At 46.2% G+C, this 23,114-nt stretch overlaps 1 protein-coding gene across 1 annotated transcript in view; it reads right to left on the bottom strand.

Moving 5' to 3' along the window:
• LOC134601801 (transient receptor potential cation channel subfamily M member 7-like) overlaps nucleotides 1-22,619 on the bottom strand; it is a 160,241-nt gene extending 137,622 nt beyond the window's left edge. The window contains exons 1-2 of the mRNA XM_063446300.1: nucleotides 22,521-22,619; nucleotides 11,563-11,642 (exon numbers count right to left, since the gene is read on the bottom strand). Of these exons, the coding sequence (XP_063302370.1) occupies nucleotides 11,563-11,642; nucleotides 22,521-22,619 (179 nt within the window). The remainder of the gene's footprint in view (nucleotides 1-11,562; nucleotides 11,643-22,520) is intronic.
• Between the last annotated feature and the right edge of the window lie 495 nt (nucleotides 22,620-23,114).

Here is a 23,114-nt window from a genome sequence, read left to right on the forward strand (position 1 = left end):
GTTCGACCGCCTGCTCCAACAAGAAAAAGCCGTTAATGAATATTTGTATGACCGGTGTGCTAGGACAGCCTCTGGGGAGCTGGGAATTTTTTTGCCACTTTACTGGACGCTCATGCGCAATGCCTGTAGGCTCATGCGTCCTTTTGAGGAGGTGACAAACCTAGTCAGTCGCACCGAAGGCACCATCAGCGACATCATACCATTTGTTTTCTTCCTGGAGCGTGCCCTGCAAAGAGTGCTGGATCAGGCCGTAGATGAGCGTGAAGAGGAAGAGGAAGAGTTGTGGTCACCATCACCACCAGAATCAGCCTTATCATCATCGCTTGCTGGACCTGCGGCAACGCTGGAAGAGGATTGTGAGGAAGAGGAGTCAGAGGAGGAATGTGGCTTTGAGGAGGAGGAGGTAGACCAACCACAACAGGCATCCCAGGTTGCTGGTGCCCGTGGTGTTGTACGTGGCTGGGGGGAAGAACATACCTTCATTGAGATCACTGAGGAGGAGGAACGGGAAATGAGTAGCTCGGCATCCAACCTTGTGCAAATGGGGTCTTTCATGCTGTCGTGCCTGTTAAGGGACCCTCGTATAAAAAGGATGAAGGAGAATGACCTGTACTGCGTGTCCACGCTACTAGACCCCCGTATCAGCAGAAAGTGGCTGAAATGTTACCAAATTACAACAAGTCGGAAAGGATGCAGCATTTGCAAAATAAATTAAAAAGTATGCTTTACACGGCGTATAAGGGTGATGTCACAGCACAACGGGAATCTAACAGGGGAAGAGGTGAAAGTAATCCTCCTCCTCCCACGACCACGCCGTCAAGGACAGGACGCTTTAAAGACGTGTTGTTAAAGGAGGACATGCAGAGCTTTTTAAGTCCTACGCATCGCCAGAGCCCTTCGGGATCCACCCTCAGAGAACGACTCGACCGACAGGTAGCAGACTACCTCGCCTTAACTGCAGATATCGACACTCTGAGGAGCGATGAACCCCTTCACTACTGGGTGTGCAGGCTTGACCTGTGGCCTGAGCTATCCCAATTTGCGATAGAACTTCTGGCCTGCCCCGCTTGTCCTGTCAGAAGGGACCTTCAGTGCAGCAGGAGGTATTGTCACTGAGAAGAGAAGTCGCCTAGGTCAAAAAAGTCTAGATTACCTCACCTTTATTAAGATGAATGAGGGATGGATCCCGAAGGGACTGACAGTGGGCGATACATTCGACTAAAAAAGGCCTGATGAGATGAGCTGCCTTGGGCTAAAAATGGTGACACTATGTAGGAGGAACAGTCCCTATTCTGCTCTGTGTCAGTGTGTATCAGGGTCCCTGAGGACAGGTGTCACTCCAAATCTGCCAAGTGACCCTATGTAGGGGGAACAGTCCCTGTTCTGCTCTGTGTCAGTGTGTATCAGGGTCTCTGAGGACAGGTGTCAATCCATATCTACCAAGTGACCCTATGTAGGGGGAACAGTCCCTATTCTGCTCTGTGTCAGTGTGTATCAGGGTGTCTGAGGACAGGTGTCAATCCATATTTGCCAAGTGACCCTATGTAGGGGGAACAGTCCCTATTCTGCTCTGTGTCAGTGTGTATCAGGGTCTCTGAGGACAGGTGTCAATCCATATCTGCCAAGTGACCCTATGTAGGGGGAACAGTCCCTATTCTGCTCTGTGTCAGTGTGTATCAGGGTCCCTGAGGACAGGTGTCAATCCATATCTGCCAAGTGACCCTATGTAGGGGGAACAGTCCCTATTCTGCTCTGTGTCAGTGTGTATCAGGGATCATTAGGATAGGTGTCAATCCATATCTGCCAAGTGACCCTATGTAGGGGGAACAGTCCCTATTCTGCTCTGTGTCAGTGTGTATCAGGGATCATTAGGATAGGTGTCAATCCATCTCTGCCAAGTGACCCTATGTAGGGGGAACAGTCCGTATTCTGCTCTGTGTCAGTGTGTATCAGGGTCTATGAGGACAGGTGTCAATCCATATCTTCCAAGTGACCCTATGTAGGGGGAACAGTCCCTATTCTGCTCTGTGTCAGTGTGTATCAGGGTCCCTGAGGACAGGTGTCAATCCATATCTGCCAAGTGACCCTATGTAGGGGGAACAGTCCCTATTCTGCTCTGTGTCAGTGTGTATCAGGGTCCCTGAGGACAGGTGTCAATCCATATCTGCCAAGTGACCCTATGTAGGGGGAACAGTCCCTATTCTGCTCTGTGTCAGTGTGTATCAGGGTCTCTGAGGACAGGTGTCAATCCATATCTGCCAAGTGACCCTATGTAGGGGGAACAGTCCCTATTATGCTCTGTGTCAGTGTGTATCAGGGTCTCTGAGGACCGGTGTCAATCCATATCTGCCAAGTGACCCTATGTAGGAGGAACAGTCATTATTCTGCTCTGTGTCAGTGTGTATCAGGGTCCCTGAGGACAGGTGTCAATCCATATCTGCCAAGTGACCCTATGTAGGGGGAACAGTCCCTATTCTGCTCTGTGTCAGTGTGTATCAGGGATCATTAGGATAGGTGTCAATCCATATCTGCCAAGTGACCCTATGTAGGGGGAACAGTCCCTATTCTGCTCTGTGTCAGTGTGTATCAGGGATCATTAGGATAGGTGTCAATCCATATCTGCCAAGTGACCCTATGTAGGGGGAACAGTTCCTATTCTGCTCTGTGTCAGTGTGTATCAGGGATCATTAGGATAGGTGTCAATCCATATCTGCCAAGTGACCCTATGTAGGGGGAACAGTCCGTATTCTGCTCTGTGTCAGTGTGTATCAGGGTCTCTGAGGACAGGTGTCAATCCATATCTTCCAAGTGACCCTATGTAGGGGGAACAATCCCTATTCTGCTCTGTGTCAGTGTGTATCAGGGATCATTAGGATAGGTGTCAATCCATATCTGCCAAGTGACCCTATGTAGGGGGAACAGTCCCTATTCTGCTCTGTGTCAGTGTGTATCAGGGTCCCTGAGGACAGGTGTCAATCCATATCTGCCAAGTGACCCTATGTAGGGGGAACAGTCCCTATTCTGCTCTGTGTCAGTGTGTATCAGGGTCTCTGAGGACAGGTGTCAATCCATATCTGCCAAGTGACCCTATGTAGGGGGAACAGTCCCTATTCTGCTCTGTGTCAGTGTGTATCAGGGATCATTAGGATAGGTGTCAATCCATATCTGCCAAATGACCCTATGTAGGGGGAACAGTCCCTATTCTGCTCTGTGTCAGTGTGTATCAGGGTCTCTGAGGACAGGTGTCAATCCATATCTGCCAAGTGACCCTATGTAGGGGGAACAGTCCCTATTCTGCTCTGTGTCAGTGTGTATCAGGGTCCCTGAGGACACGTGTCAATCGATATCTGCCAAGTGACCCTATGTAGGGGGAACAGTCCCTATTCTGCTCTGTGTCAGTGTGTATCAGGGTCTCTGAGGACAGGTGTCAATCCATATCTGCCAAGTGACCCTATGTAGGGGGAACAGTCCCTATTATGCTCTGTGTCAGTGTGTATCAGGGTCTCTGAGGACCGGTGTCAATCCATATCTGCCAAGTGACCCTATGTAGGAGGAACAGTCCCTATTCTGCTCTGTGTCAGTGTGTATCAGGGTCCCTGAGGACAGGTGTCAATCCATATCTGCCAAGTGACCCTATGTAGGGGGAACAGTCCCTATTCTGCTCTGTGTCAGTGTGTATCAGGGTCCCTGAGGACAGGTGTCAATCCATATCTGCCAAGTGACCCTATGTAGGGGGAACAGTCCCTATTCTGCTCTGTGTCAGTGTGTATCAGGGTCCCTGAGGACAGGTGTCAATCCATATCTGCCAGGTGACCCTATGTAGGAGGAACAGTCCCTATTCTGCTCTGTGTCAGTGTGTATCAGGGTCCCTGAGGACAGGTGTCAATCCATATCTGCCAAGTGACCCTATGTAGGGGGAACAGTCCCTATTATGCTCTGTGTCAGTGTGTATCAGGGTCTCTGAGGACTGGTGTCAATCCATATCTGCCAAGTGACCCTATGTAGGAGGAACAGTCCCTATTCTGCTCTGTGTCAGTGTGTATCAGGGTCCCTGAGGACAGGTGTCAATCCATATCTGCCAAGTGACCCTATGTAAGGGGAACAGTCCCTATTCTGCTCTGTGTCAGTGTGTATCAGGGTCCCTGAGGACAGGTGTCAATCCATATCTGCCAAGTGACCCTATGTAGGGGGAACAGTCCCTATTCTGCTCTGTGTCAGTGTGTATCAGGGTCCCTGAGGACAGGTGTCAATCCATATCTGCCAGGTGACCCTATGTAGGAGGAACAGTCCCTATTCTGCTCTGTGTCAGTGTGTATCAGGGTCCCTGAGGACAGGTGTCAATCCATATCTGCCAAGTGACCCTATGTAGGGGGAACAGTCCCTATTCTGCTCTGTGTCAGTGTGTATCAGGGTCCCTGAGGACAGGTGTCAATCCATATCTGCCAAGTGACCCTATGTAGGGGGAACAGTCCCTATTCTGCTCTGTGTCAGTGTGTATCAGGGTCTCTGAGGACAGGTGTCAATCCATATCTGCCAAGTGACCCTATGTAGGGGGAACAGTCCCTATTCTGCTCTGTGTCAGTGTGTATCAGGGTCTCTGAGGACAGGTGTCAATCCATATCTTCCAAGTGACCCTATGTAGGGGGAACAGTCCCTATTCTGCTCTGTGTCAGTGTGTATCAGGGTCCCTGAGGACAGGTGTCAATCCATATCTGCCAAGTGACCCTATGTAGGGGGAACAGTCCCTATTCTGCTCTGTGTCAGTGTGTATCAGGGTCCCTGAGGACAGGTGTCAATCCATATCTGCCAAGTGACCCTATGTAGGGGGAACAGTCCCTATTCTGCTCTGTGTCAGTGTGTATCAGGGTCCCTGAGGACAGGTGTCAATCCATATCTGCCAAGTGAACCTATGTAGGGGGAACAGTCCCTATTCTGCTCTGTGTCAGTGTGTATCAGGGTCCCTGAGGACAGGTGTCAATCCATATCTGCCAAGTGACCCTATGTAGGAGGAACAGTCCCTATTCTGCTCTGTGTCAGTGTGTATCAGGGTCCCTGAGGACCGGTGTCAATCCATATCTGCCAAGTGACCCTATGTAGGGGGAACAGTCCCTATTCTGCTCTGTGTCAGTGTGTATCAGGGTCCCTGAGGACAGGTGTCAATCCATATCTGCCAAGTGACCCTATGTAGGGGGAACAGTCCCTATTCTGCTCTGTGTCAGTGTGTATCAGGGTCTCTGAGGACAGGTGTCAATCCATATCTGCCAAGTGACCCTATGTAGGGGGAACAGTCCCTATTCTGCTCTGTGTCAGTGTGTATCAGGGTCTCTGAGGACAGGTGTCAATCCATATCTTCCAAGTGACCCTATGTAGGGGGAACAGTCCCTATTCTGCTCTGTGTCAGTGTGTATCAGGGTCCCTGAGGACAGGTGTCAATCCATATCTGCCAAGTGACCCTATGTAGGGGGAACAGTCCCTATTCTGCTCTGTGTCAGTGTGTATCAGGGTCTCCGAGGACAGGTGTCAATCCATATCTGCCAAGTGACCCTATGTAGGGGGAACAGTCCCTATTCTGCTCTGTGTCAGTGTGTATCAGGGTCCCTGAGGACACGTGTCAATCCATATCTGCCAAGTGACCCTATGTAGGGGGAACAGTCCCTATTCTGCTCTGTGTCAGTGTGTATCAGGGTCTCTGAGGACAGGTGTCAATCCATATCTGCCAAGTGACCCTATGTAGGGGGAACAGTCCCTATTCTGCTCTGTGTCAGTGTGTATCAGGCTCTCTGAGGACCGGTGTCAATCCATATCTGCCAAGTGACCCTATGTAGGAGGAACAGTCTGTCACGGCTAACTATGGGGTCCAGGACGCAGAAACTATGTAAACATATACATAGGTAAGAAAAGGAAAATAACAGGATAGAGCGTAAACCGGACCTTAGAATGGCCGGACTAATGCGCTAGAGACAGAGAATGGTCAAAGGGAAAGCCGAGGTCAAGGAAGCCAGAAAATACTCAATACCGATAAAACAAGCCAAGTCAGGGAAACCAGAGATCAGAATAACCAGGGAAACGCCAAGGATCAGGATACCAGGAAATCAGAATCACGGAAATAGCACTCTCAGGAAATCAGGAAACTGAAACCACGACAGGGCAAAGTTCTGGGAAAAGCTAGGGGCTTAAATACCCCTCTCTAGGCTATGATAGGTCAGAGGGCGACCTCTGACCCCAAAACGTGCGTGTGCGTTGACGTCGTGACGTCACGCACACGTTGGTATAACTCTCGGGGGCGGGGCTATCCATAGACGCGACCACGTGATCGGCGCCATATATTCGGGCGTGATGCCCGGAAGAAGTGAGTGCGCGGTTCCCGGCTCGCCGACGAGCAGGTAAGCTCGTGTAGTCGGTACGGTCGTGCCGGTCGGGCACGGCCGTGAGGCTCGGCGGGCCGGTGACCGCAACAGTACCCCCCACTCGAAGACCGCGCACCGGGCGGGAAGGACCCGGCTTAAGAGGAAAGCGGTTGTGAAATGACCGGATAAGACGGGGCGCATGGACCCGGTCAGCAGGAACCCAACAACGTTCCTCGGGCCATAACCCTTCCAGTCAACGAGATAGGACAAGACACCTCTGGATAACTTGGAGTCCATGATAGAACGGACTTCATATTCTTCTTGATCACCCACTACCAAGGGGGGAGGAGGAGTGGATAATTTGGTGTAGCGATTGCAAGTAAGGGGCTTGAGCAGAGACACATGGAAAGTATTCGCAATTCTCATATGAGCCGGTAGTGCCAAAGAATAGGTCACTGGATTAATACGTTGGGTAACTCGAAAGGGACCTATGTATCGAGGGGCAAATTTCATGGACGGGACCTTGAGCTTGATATGTTTTGTGGAGAGCCACACCCTGTCACCCGGATTAGCGCCCCGTTTTTTGTCAGCTTGGACCTTTGCTCGTAATGAGGCTTTTTGCAGAGCTGAATGGACGGAATCCCAGGTATCATGAATCGATTCTAAACGGGTGTTCAAAGCAGGAATTTCCGTGTCTGAGAATTCAGAAGGAAAAACCGCAGGGTGATAACCCTGATTTACAAAGAATGGACTATGATTAGAAGATTCATGAGTGGCGTTGTTCCTGGCGAACTCAGCCATGGGTAAGAGTTCATACCAGTTAGACTGATTGGCATTTATAAAGCAACGTAAATAGGCTTCTAAAGACTGATTCGCCCTCTCTGCTGCTCCATTTGTTTGAGGGTGATACGCTGATGAAAAGGAGAGTTCGATGCCCAATTGTTTACAGAAGGAACGCCAGAACCTAGAAACAAACTGGGTGCCTCTGTCAGAAACTATGCTTTTGGGTACACCGTGCAACCGAAAGATTTCTCTCAAGAATATTTGAACTAGATCCTGAGCAGATGGTAATTTTTTAAGTGGGACAAAATGTGCCATCTTTGTGAATCTATCGATAACCATAAGGACTGTATTAAACCCGTTTGAACTGGGTAGATCCACAATAAAATCCATGGCTAAGTGGGTCCATGGAGCACTAGGTATGGGCAGTGGTTGTAGCAGTCCAGGAGGCGATCTAGGAGGTACTTTAGAAACGGCACATATTTGACATGCCCCAACGTAATTTTTGATATCGTTCCTAAGAGCAGGCCACCAAAACCTCCTGGAGATGGCAGAGAGAGTTTTATGGACTCCAGGATGGCCCGCTGTGAGGTTGTCATGGAACATATCTAGTACCTTCTTTCGGAACTGAGGTGACACATACAGTTTGTCCGGAGGCTTTCCCACAGGTGCCTGAGTTTGATCTGCTATTATGGCACCGAGGAGTGGAGAAGACACTTCGGAAACTGTAGTGGCAATGAGGCATTCAGGAGGTATAATAGGATATACCTCTTGTTCCGGAACTTCCTCTGTCTCAAACTGCCTAGAAAGTGCATCTGCCTTGGTGTTTTTAGTACCAGGCCTATACGTAATTACGAAATTGAATCGGGAGAGGAACAATGACCATCTAGCCTGACGAGAGGATAGTCTCTTAGCGTCCCCAATATAAGCCAAATTCTAATGATCAGTAAAGATCAGAAGTGGCTCTTTGGAACCTTCCAAGAGATGCCTCCATTCTTTAAGGGCAAGTACAATGGCCAAAAGTTCCCTATTCCCTATGTCATAATTCTTCTCGGCAGGTGTGAGTTTGCGAGAGTAAAATCCACAGGGATGTAAAGGCGTATCAGGACTTTCTCTCTGAGACAGAATGGCTCCAACTCCTGTCTCTGACGCATCTACCTCTAGGATAAATGGTTTGGTTGGATCAGGATGGGTCAGGACAGGTGCTGAGGAAAATAAAGATTTTAACCGTTCAAATGCCCCTCTTGCTTCTTTGGGCCAAGATATACAATTTGCTCCTTTTTTTGTTAAACTGGTTATAGGGGAAATCACGGAGGAAAATCCCTTTATGAATTTGCGGTAGTAATTCGCAAACCCTATAAAGCGTTGAGTAGCTTTAAGGCCCTTGGGCAATGGCCACTGTAAGACTGCCTCCAGTTTGCGGGGATCCATCTGGAAACCAGACGGAGATATAACGCATCCAAGGAATTTTATCTCCGTTTGGTCAAACTGGCATTTCTCCAGTTTACAGTAAAGACCGTTCTGTAACAGGGTTTTGAGTACAATTCTCACATGTTCGTGATGTGTCTCTAGGTCTGGGGAATAGATGAGTATGTCGTCCAGATACACTAGAACGAACATGTGAAGGTACTCTCTTAGGACATCGTTAATAAAATCCTGGAATACCGCTGGAGCGTTACATAATCCAAACGGCATAACCAGGTATTCGTAATGTCCCATTCTGGTGTTAAATGCGGTCATCCATTCGTGACCGTCCTTAATTCTGACTAGATTGTATGCACTTTGGAGATCGAGCTTGGTAAAGACTCGAGCTCCTTTCAATCTGTCAAACAGCTCCGATATAAGGGGAATAGGGTAGGCATCTTTTATGGTAATCCTATTCAAACCCCTATAATCGATACAGGGGCGTAGGTCTCCTTCTTTTTTAGAGACAAAGAAGAACCCAGCCCCGGCTGGTGAGGAGGATCTACGGATATGACCCTTTCTGAGAGCATCCTTTATGTATTCTTCCAAACAAAGATTTTCTTGGGGGGACAAGGTGTAAACTCCTCCCTTGGGAGGCATAGTCCCTGGTAATAAATTTATAGTACAGTCATAAGGTCTATGAGGAGGTAACCCTTCTGACTGGACCTTGTTAAATACCTCTTTTAAATCCATATACTGCGGCGGTATTTGTGTGGTCAAGGGAGGTGTAATAGGAACATTAATGGTGCCAATAGGTTGTGGGATTTGCTTCAAGCACACACCTTTGCATCTCTCACCCCAACTCACAATCTCTCCTTCAATCCAATCCAAACGTGGATTGTGTTTCAGGAGCCAAGGGAAACCTAGTATTATCGGACATGTAGGGGAAGATATGATTTGAAAGGTCATTTCTTCAGAGTGGAGAATACCCACTGAGACAGTGATTGGCAGAGTTTCGTGTGTGATGAAAGGCTGGGAAAGAGGCCTTCCATCAATGGCCTCGACTGCTATAGGTTTCTCTTTTTGTCTTAAGGGCAGGAGATGTTTAGCAGAGAACTCTTTGTCTAGGAAATTCTCCGCTGCCCCAGAGTCAATCATAGCCTCACACTGGATAGTAGTCTTCTTAAAAGACAAGGTAACTTTGACAAGGAAACGGTTCTTAGTCAATTTAGGGGACATATACATCACACCTAAGGTCGGTCCCCGTACGTGCCTTAGGTGTGCAAGTTTTCCGGCCGAACCGGGCATGACGATCTTAGATGTCCCTTCTTGCCACAATACATACATAACCCCTCGTTACGTCTGTGTTGTCTCTCTGCCTCAGTGAGTTTAGTGCTACCCAATTGCATGGGTTCAGGTTCTGGAAGAGGCGCTTGGATACTCACCACTGGGTTAGAGAAACGAGGGGCTATAGACAAATTAGAACGTCTGTTACGTTGTTTGTTTTTCTCTCTCTCTCTGAGCCGGTTATCAATGTCTATCATGTAGGCAATAAACTCATTAAGATTAACCGGAAGGTCTCTAGCTGCGGTCTCATCTTGTATACTCTCAGCTAGACCTTCAGAGAAAGCAGTCACCAAACCACTATTAGTCCAATCAACCTCAGACGCCAATGTCCTGAACTCTATGGCATAATCGGCTACAGAACGACTGCCTTGCTTTATTCTCATAAGGGCTTTGGCAGCGTTCTTCTCCCTGCCTTTAGGTTCAAACGTAGCCTTAAAAGCTGTGAGAAAGGCACTGTAATCACGGGCTACTGCGTCACCACTTTCCCATAAGGGGTTAGCCCAGGTTAAGGCTTTTCCGGTTAATTGGTTCATCAGATAGCCTATTTTTGATCTATCTGTTCGGAATGAACCTGGGGAGGCCTCAAAGTGGTATTCAATTTGGTTTAAAAAACCTCTGAATTCTTTAGAATCACCTCCATAACGAGGGGGAGGTGACAGGGTTATGGACGGTGGTTTATGTGGTACAGGTGGCGGAATCACAGGTGGTACAGGAGGGACCTCTAAATAGGCAGTCCTCTGGAGCAAGGTCTGAAATGCCTGGGCAAATTGGTCTAACCTGTGGTCCATATCCTCCACCCTATTTTCACAGGCGATCATATGTTTGCATAGTTCTGCAGGATCCAAGGCCCTGTCGTAATGTCACAGCTAACTATGTGGTCCAGCATGCAGAAACTATGTAAACATATACATAGGTAAGAAAAGGAAAATAACAGGATAGAGCGTAAACCGGACGAAAAAAGATTATTGCGAATCTTGCTGCTGCTGGAAGAGACAATTAGAGTGTTTGTCTCCTCCAACTTCAAAATGAAATTTCAGCACCCACTGAACATATAGCTGAACTGTACCTTCGAGGGCAGCTGGGCTATTAAGCCAGAACTAACTGTCTCAATTCAGTGGTGCTGAAGTAGTTCAACACTGATAAGTGGTCTGTTCAGCGTGTACCTCCTAATGGCAATAGAACTGTTCCTATGGTAGTCAACATGTCTAGCTGAAGCTCAATATTGATTAATGCCGCCTGGGAGGTACAGCACTTATCAGCACGAACAAAAGTGTCCCTAACCTGTGCCTTCAAGGGAACCTTGGCACTAGAATGAAGTGAAATCGAACTATCTGTGCTAGATAAGTGCCGAAAAAATAAGGAAAACTGCAATTCCCGGATTTAGCGAGATTGGGTGAAGGAGGATCCTTTCTATCACCACACAAAAGATCATGAATCAGAATTAAATTTAGAATTCATGTGAACTCCCAACTGTTCTGATATCAGAGGGACATGTCCCGGGTTGGTTTCCTGAGTATTGGCTGGAGCCATATGTTTTTATTTATTTTAAGTTTCTACCACTCTCAAATGAAAGAGTCCACATTGAGCAAGGCAGCAGAGATAAAGAGACCTGGATATGTCCATGGAATGCAATAGAGATATGTGTTTAACATAACACTATTAAAATGAAAAAACATTTACTTACCTGTGGGGTTCTCTTGACTTTGGTATGATATGCACACAATCCCTTTTATGAAATGTATTTTCTATCCACGGTATATTGTCCTTAAAAGGAAAAAATATAATAATTCATTAAAAGGAATGTAGCCTGACAAACCCATTTAACTGTTTTGCAATCGTGTTAATTGAAACATTAAAACAGACCACTTAGAGGCAGCTGTTTAACAGGCTATTGTCCTCTCTAACAGAGAAAGCCAGTATCAGGGGCACTGCAAGTATCATTCAAAAAACAACTAAGCCAACATTGTTCTCATCACAATTAGGCAGATGCTTTATATTTCTGTATATTTTTATTGGGAGCATATCGATTAGGGCAAGGAGATTGGTGGACCCATCAAGATGAACATTCTAGAGAATGGAAGAAGAACTACTGCTACAAAAGAACTGGACAGAAATGTAAAAAGTGCAGGAGTGGACTTCAGGAGAAACAACAAGTGCACATTATGTTACCATGGATGGACTGCTTGACAAAAAGTGTTTGCTCCTTTATGTTATCTGATTCTCTGACTCTAGCTCAGGATAGGGGCGTGTCTCATTGCATTAAATAGGTGCACTAAGGTGGTAAGTAATATTTTTGTATTTCAGGAGTGGCATTGGAATGGAAGATGGTGCTATTTTTATTGAGATATTTTTAGTGAGAGATTACATGCATTATCTCTGGGACGAAATAACCCTATTATACAAACACTTTGTATTATATCTATCAGACACAGTCTTGTGAGATAGAATAGTTGGCCAAAATATTGATCATTTTGAATTAAAAAATAAATAAAAACATTCTATATATCTGTGGTCAGGGACAATAAGCTGAGTGGTGTGGGAATGGTGTAAATCTGCTGTGGTGTGCCAAAACTAACGTTTGGGTAGGCCTGTAAAAAGAGGGTCCACCAAAATTGAATAGCTTGATAAAGGGAGCTGTGGGTGGACTGAAGCAGACAGTATCGGCCCAGAGGAAGGGGAGACCTATGTATTTATAGGCTGGATAACCCTTCCCACAACTGTAGGCTGGGCCTTCCTATTTGTGGTCAGGGACAATAAGCCAAGTTATAGTAGTGGTGGTGTTAGTCGGTTGTGGTGTGCCAAAACCAAAGTTTGGGTAGACCTGTAAAAAGAGGGGAAAAGGTTTTGGCCTTAAAATTGTTCAATAGTCATAGAATGTGTAACAAGCATACTAAATGTGCTGGTGTAATACTGTGAGAAGAGGGTGCATGTGTTGGATTGTAACTGGTGATTTTACTTTGAGAGGATGGAATTAAGGGGTTTAAAGTACGATGCTCTGTGGGAGGGTTAGGAACTCCTGAGTTAGGAGATCCTAACTTCTCCAGTTTGACGTGATTGTTTTTCCCGAGGTGTGATACATACTAAGAAGAAGAGTAAATGTGACGGCCATGCTGGTGATAGTATAACCCTGCATAAACAGGTGGCTTACATAGTGTCGAATGGCAAAGAAATTAGCTAAACGAGGGGAAGGTGGCTTAATTCCAAGTGGCTGTGAGAGGCTTTAGCTATGAATTGGCCAAGGGATGGAGGCCACCAAACAAAGTGGCCGGAAAGTTGGCCTCTTGGTCACAAGTAAGAGATTGAGTGCCTGTGAAAGGAGTTGTGGATTATACGAGGCTTAGGTAAAACCGCAACAGGTCGAGGAGGCCTGAATATGGTTAAATGTGTAATGAGGGGTTCTAGGTTCTTGGGAGTTGAGAGAGAGGATCACATAGGAAAGAATCACGTGGGCCTAACACGGTTGAGAGGAATAGTCAAGCATAGTATGATAGGGTTGTCATAGACCCTTGTAAAGATGTTGTATGTAATTGCCCGAATTAGGGGACAAAATTGTGTAATAGTTGATTGACCGTGGAGGGCAGAGGCGGCTCTCTAATTAGGCGATTTAGGCGGCCGCCTAAGGCCTCGCGCTTGCTGGGGCCTCGCGGCCGCCTAAATCACCTTAGGGCAGACGGAACTGCCGGGTCCTCGGTCCATGACCGAGACCGAGGATCCGACAGTGAGAGGGGGCCCGGCGGCTTGCCCAGTATGCCGCCGGGTGGCCCCTCCACATGGTCTGCCCACAGGGAGAGCCAGCCTCTGATCTGCAGCTCCGCCGAGTGCAGAGCTGCAGATCACATAATGTGGTTCTCGCGAGCACACAGAGCGTTGCCGCGGGTTACCACGGCAACGCTCTGACAGGCTCTCGCGAGAACGAGGTCTGCAGCTCTCGCGGAGCTGCAGACAGAACAGTCATCCCACCGGACCACCAGGGACTGCTGCCACCGGACCACCAGGGAATTTAATTATAAAACAAGGTATTTTAGTGTGTGGAGGCTTGTCACAGCCTCCACACACACTCTTCCCAACACTGCCCACCCAGCCTCACTGCCCCAACACTGCCCACCCAGCCTCACTGCCCCAGCACTGCCCACCCAGCCTCACTGCCCCAACACTGCCCACCCAGCCTCACTGCCCCAACACTGCCCACCCAGCCTCACTGCCCCAGCACTGCCCACCCAGCCTCACTGCCCACCCAGCCTCACTGCCCCAGCACTGCCCACCCAGCCTCACTGCCCCAGCACTGCCCACCCACCCTCACTGCCCCAGCACTGCCCACCCAGCCTCACTGCCCACCCAGCCTCACTGCCCCAGCACTGCCCACCCAGCCTCACTGCCCACCCAGCCTCACTGCCCCAGCACTGCCCACCCAGCCTCACTGCCCCAGCACTGCCCACCCAGCCTCACTGCCCACCCAGCCTCACTGCCCCAGCACTGCCCACCCACCCAGCCTCACTGCCCCAGCACTGCCCACCCACCCTCACTGCCCACCCAGCCTCACTGCCCCAGCACTGCCCACCCAGCCTCACTGCCCACCCAGCCTCACTGCCCCAGCACTGCCCACCCAGCCTCACTGTCCCAACACTGCCCATCCACCCTCACTGCCCCAAAACTGCCCACCCACCCTCACTGCCCACCCAGCCTCACTGTCTCAACACTGCCCCAAAACTGTCCACCTACATACACTGCCCTCCCACCCTCACTGCCCTCCCACCCACACTACCCCAACACTGCCCTCCCACCCCCACTGCCCACCCACATACACTGCCCTGCCCCAACACTGCCCTCCCACGCACACTGCCCTCTCACCCACTCTGCCCTGCCCCCCACATACCCTGTCTCAAACGTGCCCTGCCCCAACATACACTGCCCCGCCATCCACATACTCTGCCCACCACAGACACTGTCCCCCACACTAACCACCACAGACACTGTCCCCCACACTGACCACCACATACACTGCCCCCCACACTGACCACCACAGACACTGTCCCCCACACTGACCACCACATACCCTGTCCCCCACAGTGACCACCACATACCCTGTCCCCCACAGTGACCACCACATACCCTGTCCCCCACAGTGACCACCACATACCCTGTCCCCCACAGTGACCACCACATACCCTGTCCCCCACAGTGACCACCACATACCCTGCCCCCCACAGTGACCACCACATACCCTGCCCCCCACAGTGACCACCACATACCCTGCCCCCCACACTGTCCGCCACACACTCTGCCCCCACACAATTTCTCACACAAAATGCCCTCCACTGTCACACACCCTGCTCTCCCACACTGTTTCCCACACACTCTGCCACCCACATGGTCACACACCCTGCCCCCCTACACTGTCATACACACTGCCCCCTCATGCTGTCACACACCCTGCCCTCACTAAACTGTGTCCCACACACCTTGCCCTCCCAAACTGTAACACACCCTGTGTCCCACACACTATCACACACTGCTCCCCACACTTTCACCATCCTCCACACTGCTACCCCACACTGTCATCTTCTTCCTCACTGTCACCCACTCACACCCTGCCCCCAAAACTGTCACATTCCTCCAGACTGCTCTCTCACCCTGTTACCCTTTCACACACTTGCACCCCATATTGTCAGCCCCCAACACTGTCACCAATACATACAGTCACCCCTCCCACACACTGCCCCTGCACACACTGTCACCCTTTCCAACACTGCATCCCACACTCTCACCTACCCACCGTCACAATTCCACACACATACAGCCACCCCACACACTGTCACCCCCCACATGCTGTCATGCCCCCTTCACCCAGCTTCGCTCACATTAACCTCTCCTAATCTTGTTGCTTTCACCCCCTCCATCCATTCTACAATTACCGGCCCTCGCTCTTCTACACTCACCCTATCACATTAATCCCCCTAATCCTATCACACTCATCTTCTCTCATACTGTCACACTCACCCCCAACCCTGTCACACTCATCCTTTTTCACATTAACCCTTTTCTCGTGGGCCCAACCATGCCACACTCACCCTGTCACGTAATCCTGTCCGGCTCACTTTCCCTTTGCCTTGTCACACTCCCTCCTCCAGCCGTGCAACACGTAACCCATAACCCTGTCAAACTCATCCCCTCTTCACCCTATCACATTAACTTCTCCTATCCTGTCACTCATCCTGCCTAGACATGCCACACTCACCCTGTCACATAACCCTCCCTCATCCTGTCACTCTCACCTCCCCTCGCCCTGTCACCCTTTCTCCTTCAACCGTGCCACACTCACCCCAACAGTGAATACAGAGACTAGCTCTCTGTATCCAGCACTGCAAACCTGTCATACATTATAACTACAGCTCATTATACACACAATTCAACCCCTATATGTTTTTTTTACTATGAGTGTTAGTGGGGGGCCTCATGTTTGAGTTTCGCCTAAGGCCTCATAAAGTCTAGAGCCGCCACTGGTGGAGGGCTTTATGTAACGTATGGTGTGAAGGCCTAGTGGAGGCCACATGTAGAGCTATTGCCATGGAAGGCAGATAGTGCCAAATGTAAGTCTTGAGCTGCCAGGTGGATTATTATTATTATTTATATGATAGACTGTATGAGATGTACGGATTAGGGCATGAATAGAGTAGGTTAATGATACCAAGGTTCTAGAGGTTGTGAAATTAACTGTGAATTTTGTATGGACAGTAGTGATGCTCTGGTGTTCGATCTTGTCAATATGGTATTCAATCTGTATTTTTTTTATATTCATTATTTGTATTTTTTTTTTTACACTGAGTAGTGTACTTACATAGTATAATAGGGCAATATATAATCGCCTGAGTGGCAGGAAGGCCAAAATTAGGTCAAAGTGGTAAGTACACCAATGGGCATATGAAGCTTATGTAGTAAAGGCCTATTAAGGGCCACGTGCTAAGGTATATGAGTAGAAAGCTGAGAGAGCTCATTGCAATTCATGAGTAGTTAGGTGGTCACGTAAGGGCAGCCCCCCTCTGCTAAACTCCAGCCCCCCCTCTAGTAAACTCCAGCCCCCAACCTCAACAAAAAACAGCAAAAATCAAATGTGAGGAAGGCTGAACTTGATGGACACATGTCTCTTTTCAGCCTACGTAACTATGTAACTTTATCCATAAGAGGCCTGTAATGGCAGGACTGTTAATTAAAGATAATGATGAGACATTTGAGTAACATGGTACCACAGATGGAAGGATGGATGGCAGGATTGGTAGGTGGGTGGATGGATGGGTGGGTGGCTGGATGAGTAAATGGATGATGGACAGTACCATAAATGCTAACCACATGTATAGGCCCAAGTTTGAGCCTGACATAAATTTAGACTGTCAGTTGCAACACCTAGCCACATAATTACTAAATACTTTATTCAAGTGAGATAAAAATGAATACTTGTATAGTCTACACAAGGCCAAGACCCGCTTGTTTGGAGTTTAGGTAGTTTGTGTTGATGACCTTTAAACCGGAAATAGATACTTCTGTACTGAACCCGGCAATATCAGCCCACAGAGAGGCCTGTGAATTTATAAGTTGGGTAACCTTTCCCAGAACTACAGGCTCCGCCTACAGACCCAGCCTCTGTTTATATAAATACATATATATATATAAACATACACATGCACAACCCACAATCCAGCAAACATAGGTGGTATGTTTAAATGCCACAGTGCAACTCCAGTCAAGTAATATAAAATGTATCACACAGGAATGCACTCACTGGCCTTGCTCCTAAATGCTTTAAATGCTTTATCAAATAATTTTAGTCCACAAACCAAGACTTTCATCATGACAACCAACAATAGATATACATTTCATTCAAATATACTCAAGTATAAAACTGGTACTCCAGCCCGTCACCATAGAAATCATCACTGGTTAACATGAAGTGCAAGTGGAACACATTCAGGTAATATAAGTAAAAAGAAACAAACATGATATTCAAAGATGTGCATACCAGCAAACCACTTAGATCAGCGAACCAGTGAAAACATTATAGTAATGTTACCAAAGCAGCACGTAGCTAAAAGTAGCAAATAGTAAGAATGTTACATTGTGAAAACACAAAATGTTACCAAAGCTGGTTATACACATAATTAAAACATATCATGTTGTATATCAGGCTTTCCCAACAACACTACTATCACTAAATATCTAACAACTGTCATGCAGCAAGGTAACGTGCTACACGCCTCATATAGAGGTAGAACACCTAAACTGTTAACTAAACTAATATATTACCAGAGTAAAGCAAACAGTAGCACACAGTCAGCAAACATTAAGCACACTTTAGAATATGAACCAGGCATTAAGTCATGTATCTTTTAGGTAAAAATAATAACCTGAAGCTACTCAGTGACACAGTGTCCAGCATAATAATCCAATATGCATCTTTTTAAAGTAATTCCAGATCCCTATCTCCGCCAGATGCCCTATCTCACACACAGCACTCCTCACCAACAGCAACCCTCACCAACAGCAACCCTCACACACACACTGCACCCTCAAACACACACTGCACCCTCACACACTGCACCCTCAAACACAGCACCCCTCACACACAGCACCCCTCACACACAGCAACACACACACAGCAACACTCACACACAGCACCCTCACACACAGCACCCACACACACATCACCCACACACACAGCAACCCTCACACACAGAAACCCTCACACACACACAGCACCATCACACACTGCACCCTCAAACACACACTAGATTTCTAATTCATGCTTTGGGTCCGTCAAACACACACTACATTACCACACTACATTCCTGACATACAAACTCTGGATCCCCTATGCACACACTAGATTCCTACTAAGCAAACACATACTACATTCCCTAAACACACACAACCTCTATAAACACTATGATCCCTGTACACTCTCTCTCACTCTCTAAGGCCCCTAGCCACACATTACTCCACAAACACAACACAACTGAAACCGACCTATTTACACAACATCACACCACAATTATACATGCCAAGCGACTCGACCGGACTCCTCCCACCCCCCCTTGGACCGGTGGGGGTTATCCCGGTCCCCACTGGGCATCCGCCTGTATACAGCCTGGAATAAAGAGATAACTGGGGCCAGCAACAGGAACTATCGAGCCACATGGAGACCAGAACTCTGGGCCCCCCACAACCACCACATATCAGCAGCCTTTGATCACTTTTGGGCACAATTATGGGCTAAACTGGCTGAACGGACACAGACACTAGCAGCCACAGACGTCTCTCAACAGCCCACTGGTCCAACTAAAGCAAAGCCTGAGCACAACCATAAAGTTAAAACTCTGACCTTGAATAAGAGTGGGAGGGGGGCAAAGAGAGCACCTTGACTTAAAAGATGCAGCCCCGCCATCAACCACCATCTATATGGGTCTCAATATGCATGGAGAGGATCTCCCACGAATAACTCAAAGCCGCAGGTACCAACTTAGCACCCTCGGAGGGTTACCACTCAGCAAGGTGGTGCGCAAAGGGTCAAGTCTGGAGACCTGCTCCTGAGGCAGAAAGTAGCTGGTACCACACAGTCACGGTACAGGAAAACATCACAGCTCAGAAAACCCTTTATTGCTCCCCGTCCTATGCAGAGGGTCTGCCGACTTCTGGAATCGGGTGAAAAGGGAAAATTAAAGCAGGGTGGTCTACCTTGTCTGACTTACTAATATGTATTATGACCCTGATGCTTCTAAACTGTTTGCATTGTTTTTGACATATTGTCCTTTTTTTTCCTTCCACCTCAAACGCTTATAACGCTCACTTTTCCTAGCCTAATGCTCGGTCCCAGTGGCAACTTGTCACACATGTCGGCATCATCAACCTGCTAAATTTTGTACAACAGCATATTACTCAGATGACGCTGTGTATAGGTCATTATACCTGCCTTTAATGTTGCACACTCAGCACTCTCCACATAAGTTTACCTATCTTTAATGATCACACCGCATACGACTCAGTGGCCATGCATATTCCTACTTGTCTAAATAGTCAGTAATATTGATGACAAATATTGATAATATTGTGTAACCTACCTACTGACGTATGTTACTATGTTACTGTTCCTAGCCTGTCCTTACAATTTATAAAACTGTGCAGATTTTACGAATGTCATGCTGAGAATATCTTTGCCTGTTTTTATATGCCTGTTACCGCTGTCGTGGCATATTAAGCCTGTTTGTTAACACACGCACAATCAAAATAAAGAATAATAAAAAAAAAGTTTTTAAAGTTTGTGTAATAAATGGTATTATACTATGCTGGATTTTTTTTTTATATCTTGTACTTTCAGTAAGTTAACGTGACCTCAAGTTATGTTTAAAAATATATATTTCTGATTTACACTATCACTGCATTTGTAAGGATACATATTGGTGTGACATATACACAAGTGCTGTGTATCGACATGCATGCGGATTGATAAACTAATTTTATTTTCTATGTGAATCATACTGACGGTGTTTTTTCTTTTTTTAATTAACACACCATCGCTTGCTTGTTTGTGGTAATTTATTACAGAGTTTCTCTTTGGTTTACCAGGGGTGTATTATCGATGGGATAGATCTTATGTGTGGGGAAATTTAATGTTTAATACTGGCTATTGACTGTTGTTTTAGAACCTAAATATATATGTCCACTTAACTTATATAAATTAATGGTTGTCTGTCATTGTCCAATATTTACCAATACCAAGTCCATTATTTCTATACTTATTACATTTTGGATTTTTATATGCCACAAATGTAATCTCTTTTGGTATTCTTAACACGAGTCATTTTTGTTGATAAAATAGCACAAGAGTAAGTATTAAGGAGCCAAAGGCATGGTATGCAAATTATTTTAAAAATCTCATGAACGTAGCTCTTTGAAGACAGATTACATTTATTCTAATAATATCTCTGAATTTACTTAAAATGAAAATACTGCTGCATGACACAGCACTTTATCTGCTATCAACCAATATTCAAATACAGTAAAGCCATCTCACGATTACTATTTGCCAATAAAGTTATTTCAATGTTTATACATCACAGAACAATCCACACAGCAAGTGAACCACTCTTAATATGGCAGCTCTCCTTATTCTATTAGTTTGACAACAGAAAAAATAAACTATTATATAACAAAACTAGATCACATATCAACCTAAAAATACAGTAATGTGTATTCACTACACCAGTAGATGTGAAATATAATAATAATGTACTGCAGGTTTCAGTTAATAAAAATAGGTTTTGTGTTCAGTTATATCTCCCTAATATTTTATTTCCATTGGCATTTCTCCACAATGCACAATATAGTGAATAAGAAAACATCTCTGTTTTACTAAAAATGCAATAAAAGCAATCAGTTACAGCTCACACGAATGAAGCTAAACATGGAAAACATATTAATTACACAACATTAATCATGCAATTGTGTCTGCAGTTTTTTTTTTTTTTTTTTTTTATCTCATACCATTGCCTCAGATGAAGAAGTAACTCTGGTACCTCCTTGTGTTATATGTTATTTTTGCTGTGTTTCTGGCATATTCATAGGTTCCGAACTTCCGAATGTGGATCTCCAGATCTGACTAGTTCAAAGTGGAAAATGACTGCATTCACAGTGGTTCCTTAAAACACCTACATTCGGTGAGCTTAAATTTCATTAGCTAACTTTTAAATTCTGTCATATTCTGCCCATGGGAGTTTCTGCAGGACCAGATGACTTTCGGCCTAAGCTTATTATTTAATAGGTTAAAATCATCAGTTGTCAGAAAGCAAACAAACTGGTCTAACTCAATAAAAAAGGCTTCAGGTATTTGGACAAAAAATAGGAATGTAGATGAAAGTGCATCTTTCTATGAGAAAACTAGAGCTGCTGTGGCTGTGTTTGTGTGCAAAATGTATATTAAGGTAATTAACACCCAAAAGCACTATTATACAAATATTGAAAACTATTAAAAATAAAATCAAAACATGGTTTATGATCTAGTTTTTCCTTTTTTAAGAATCAGTTAAATTGATATTGTGACTTTTTAAGTCACTAAAAGACCTCTCTGTTTAAATAAAGTCATTACAATGCATGAACATATCTGTATGTATTTTGTAACACCTAAACCTTTAAGGTGCTGAGATTTAGTCCTTTGTCCAAACCGTCTTGTAAGAAATTTAGAATATCAGCTACAGTGGGTTCCAAAAAAATTATTTGCTTCTGAGCTACCCAAGATCTAAATACTTCCCATGTCTTGTAATAACAGATTAAGGTAGCGACTTTCCTAGAATTTAAAAGGGTATTAGATACTGCATCAGAAGATCTGAGTTCAGAAGGTTGCTATTTTCAAGAGCCATGCCGCAAGTTTCCGTGACTGGGGTTCTGGATGCACCACTGGGCCATGAATCAACAAATTCCATCTGAGGGGATGTATCAGAGGGTCTTTTTAGCACAGCCCTTGTAACATTGGAAACTAAGGTCACTGCCAATGATACTGCTGTTCTTCATAGTTTTCAGAGGAATGGAAGGGAAGATGAAGGTTTGCATAATTCTCATCTCTGGGATAAGACTTGGTGATCTAAATATCTTGAAAAGTACCTGGGAACCTGAGTGTTTCTGAAAGTCGCCATAAGGTCTGCCTGAGAAATTCCCCACTTCTTTGTTATCAAGAAGAAAATTTACTTGTGAAGACTCCATTCCCCGGGTCTATGAAGGATCTGCTTAGAAAGTCTGCTAGGATATTTTCTTTTCCAGTGAGATATATCGCTTTGGATACGAATCATGGCCCATGAGATAATTGGCTTCATGAGAAGTAGCAGTTTCTTGCTTCTTGTTACTCCCAACAATATGATCTAGGAGTGTGGTATAGCACAATACAAAAAGGCAAACTAGTTTAACCTAGTGCAGCTATTGTGTATAAGCTGCTGTAGCCCCAACAGTAAGCAAACTATATCAATCCAAAGTATTCATCCACAAAGCGCAGCTTAGTTATAGGCAGGGACAGATTAAGAGCCCAGTAGGCCCAGTGCTGACAATTATGAGAGGCCTAATTACAGAATCTTATCGACCAAAAAAAACTAAAACACTCCCAAGCGTCATGTATCTGATGGAGCTGGTGCTGTAGGGAAAGAAAACAGCAGCTATAAGAAATGCTAATCCATAACCCCTAACAGCAGTGTCAAGTGAAGCAGG

The sequence above is a fragment of the Pelobates fuscus genome, chromosome 3 (genome assembly GCF_036172605.1).
Source record: "Pelobates fuscus isolate aPelFus1 chromosome 3, aPelFus1.pri, whole genome shotgun sequence".
Lineage (NCBI taxonomy): Eukaryota > Metazoa > Chordata > Amphibia > Anura > Pelobatidae > Pelobates > Pelobates fuscus.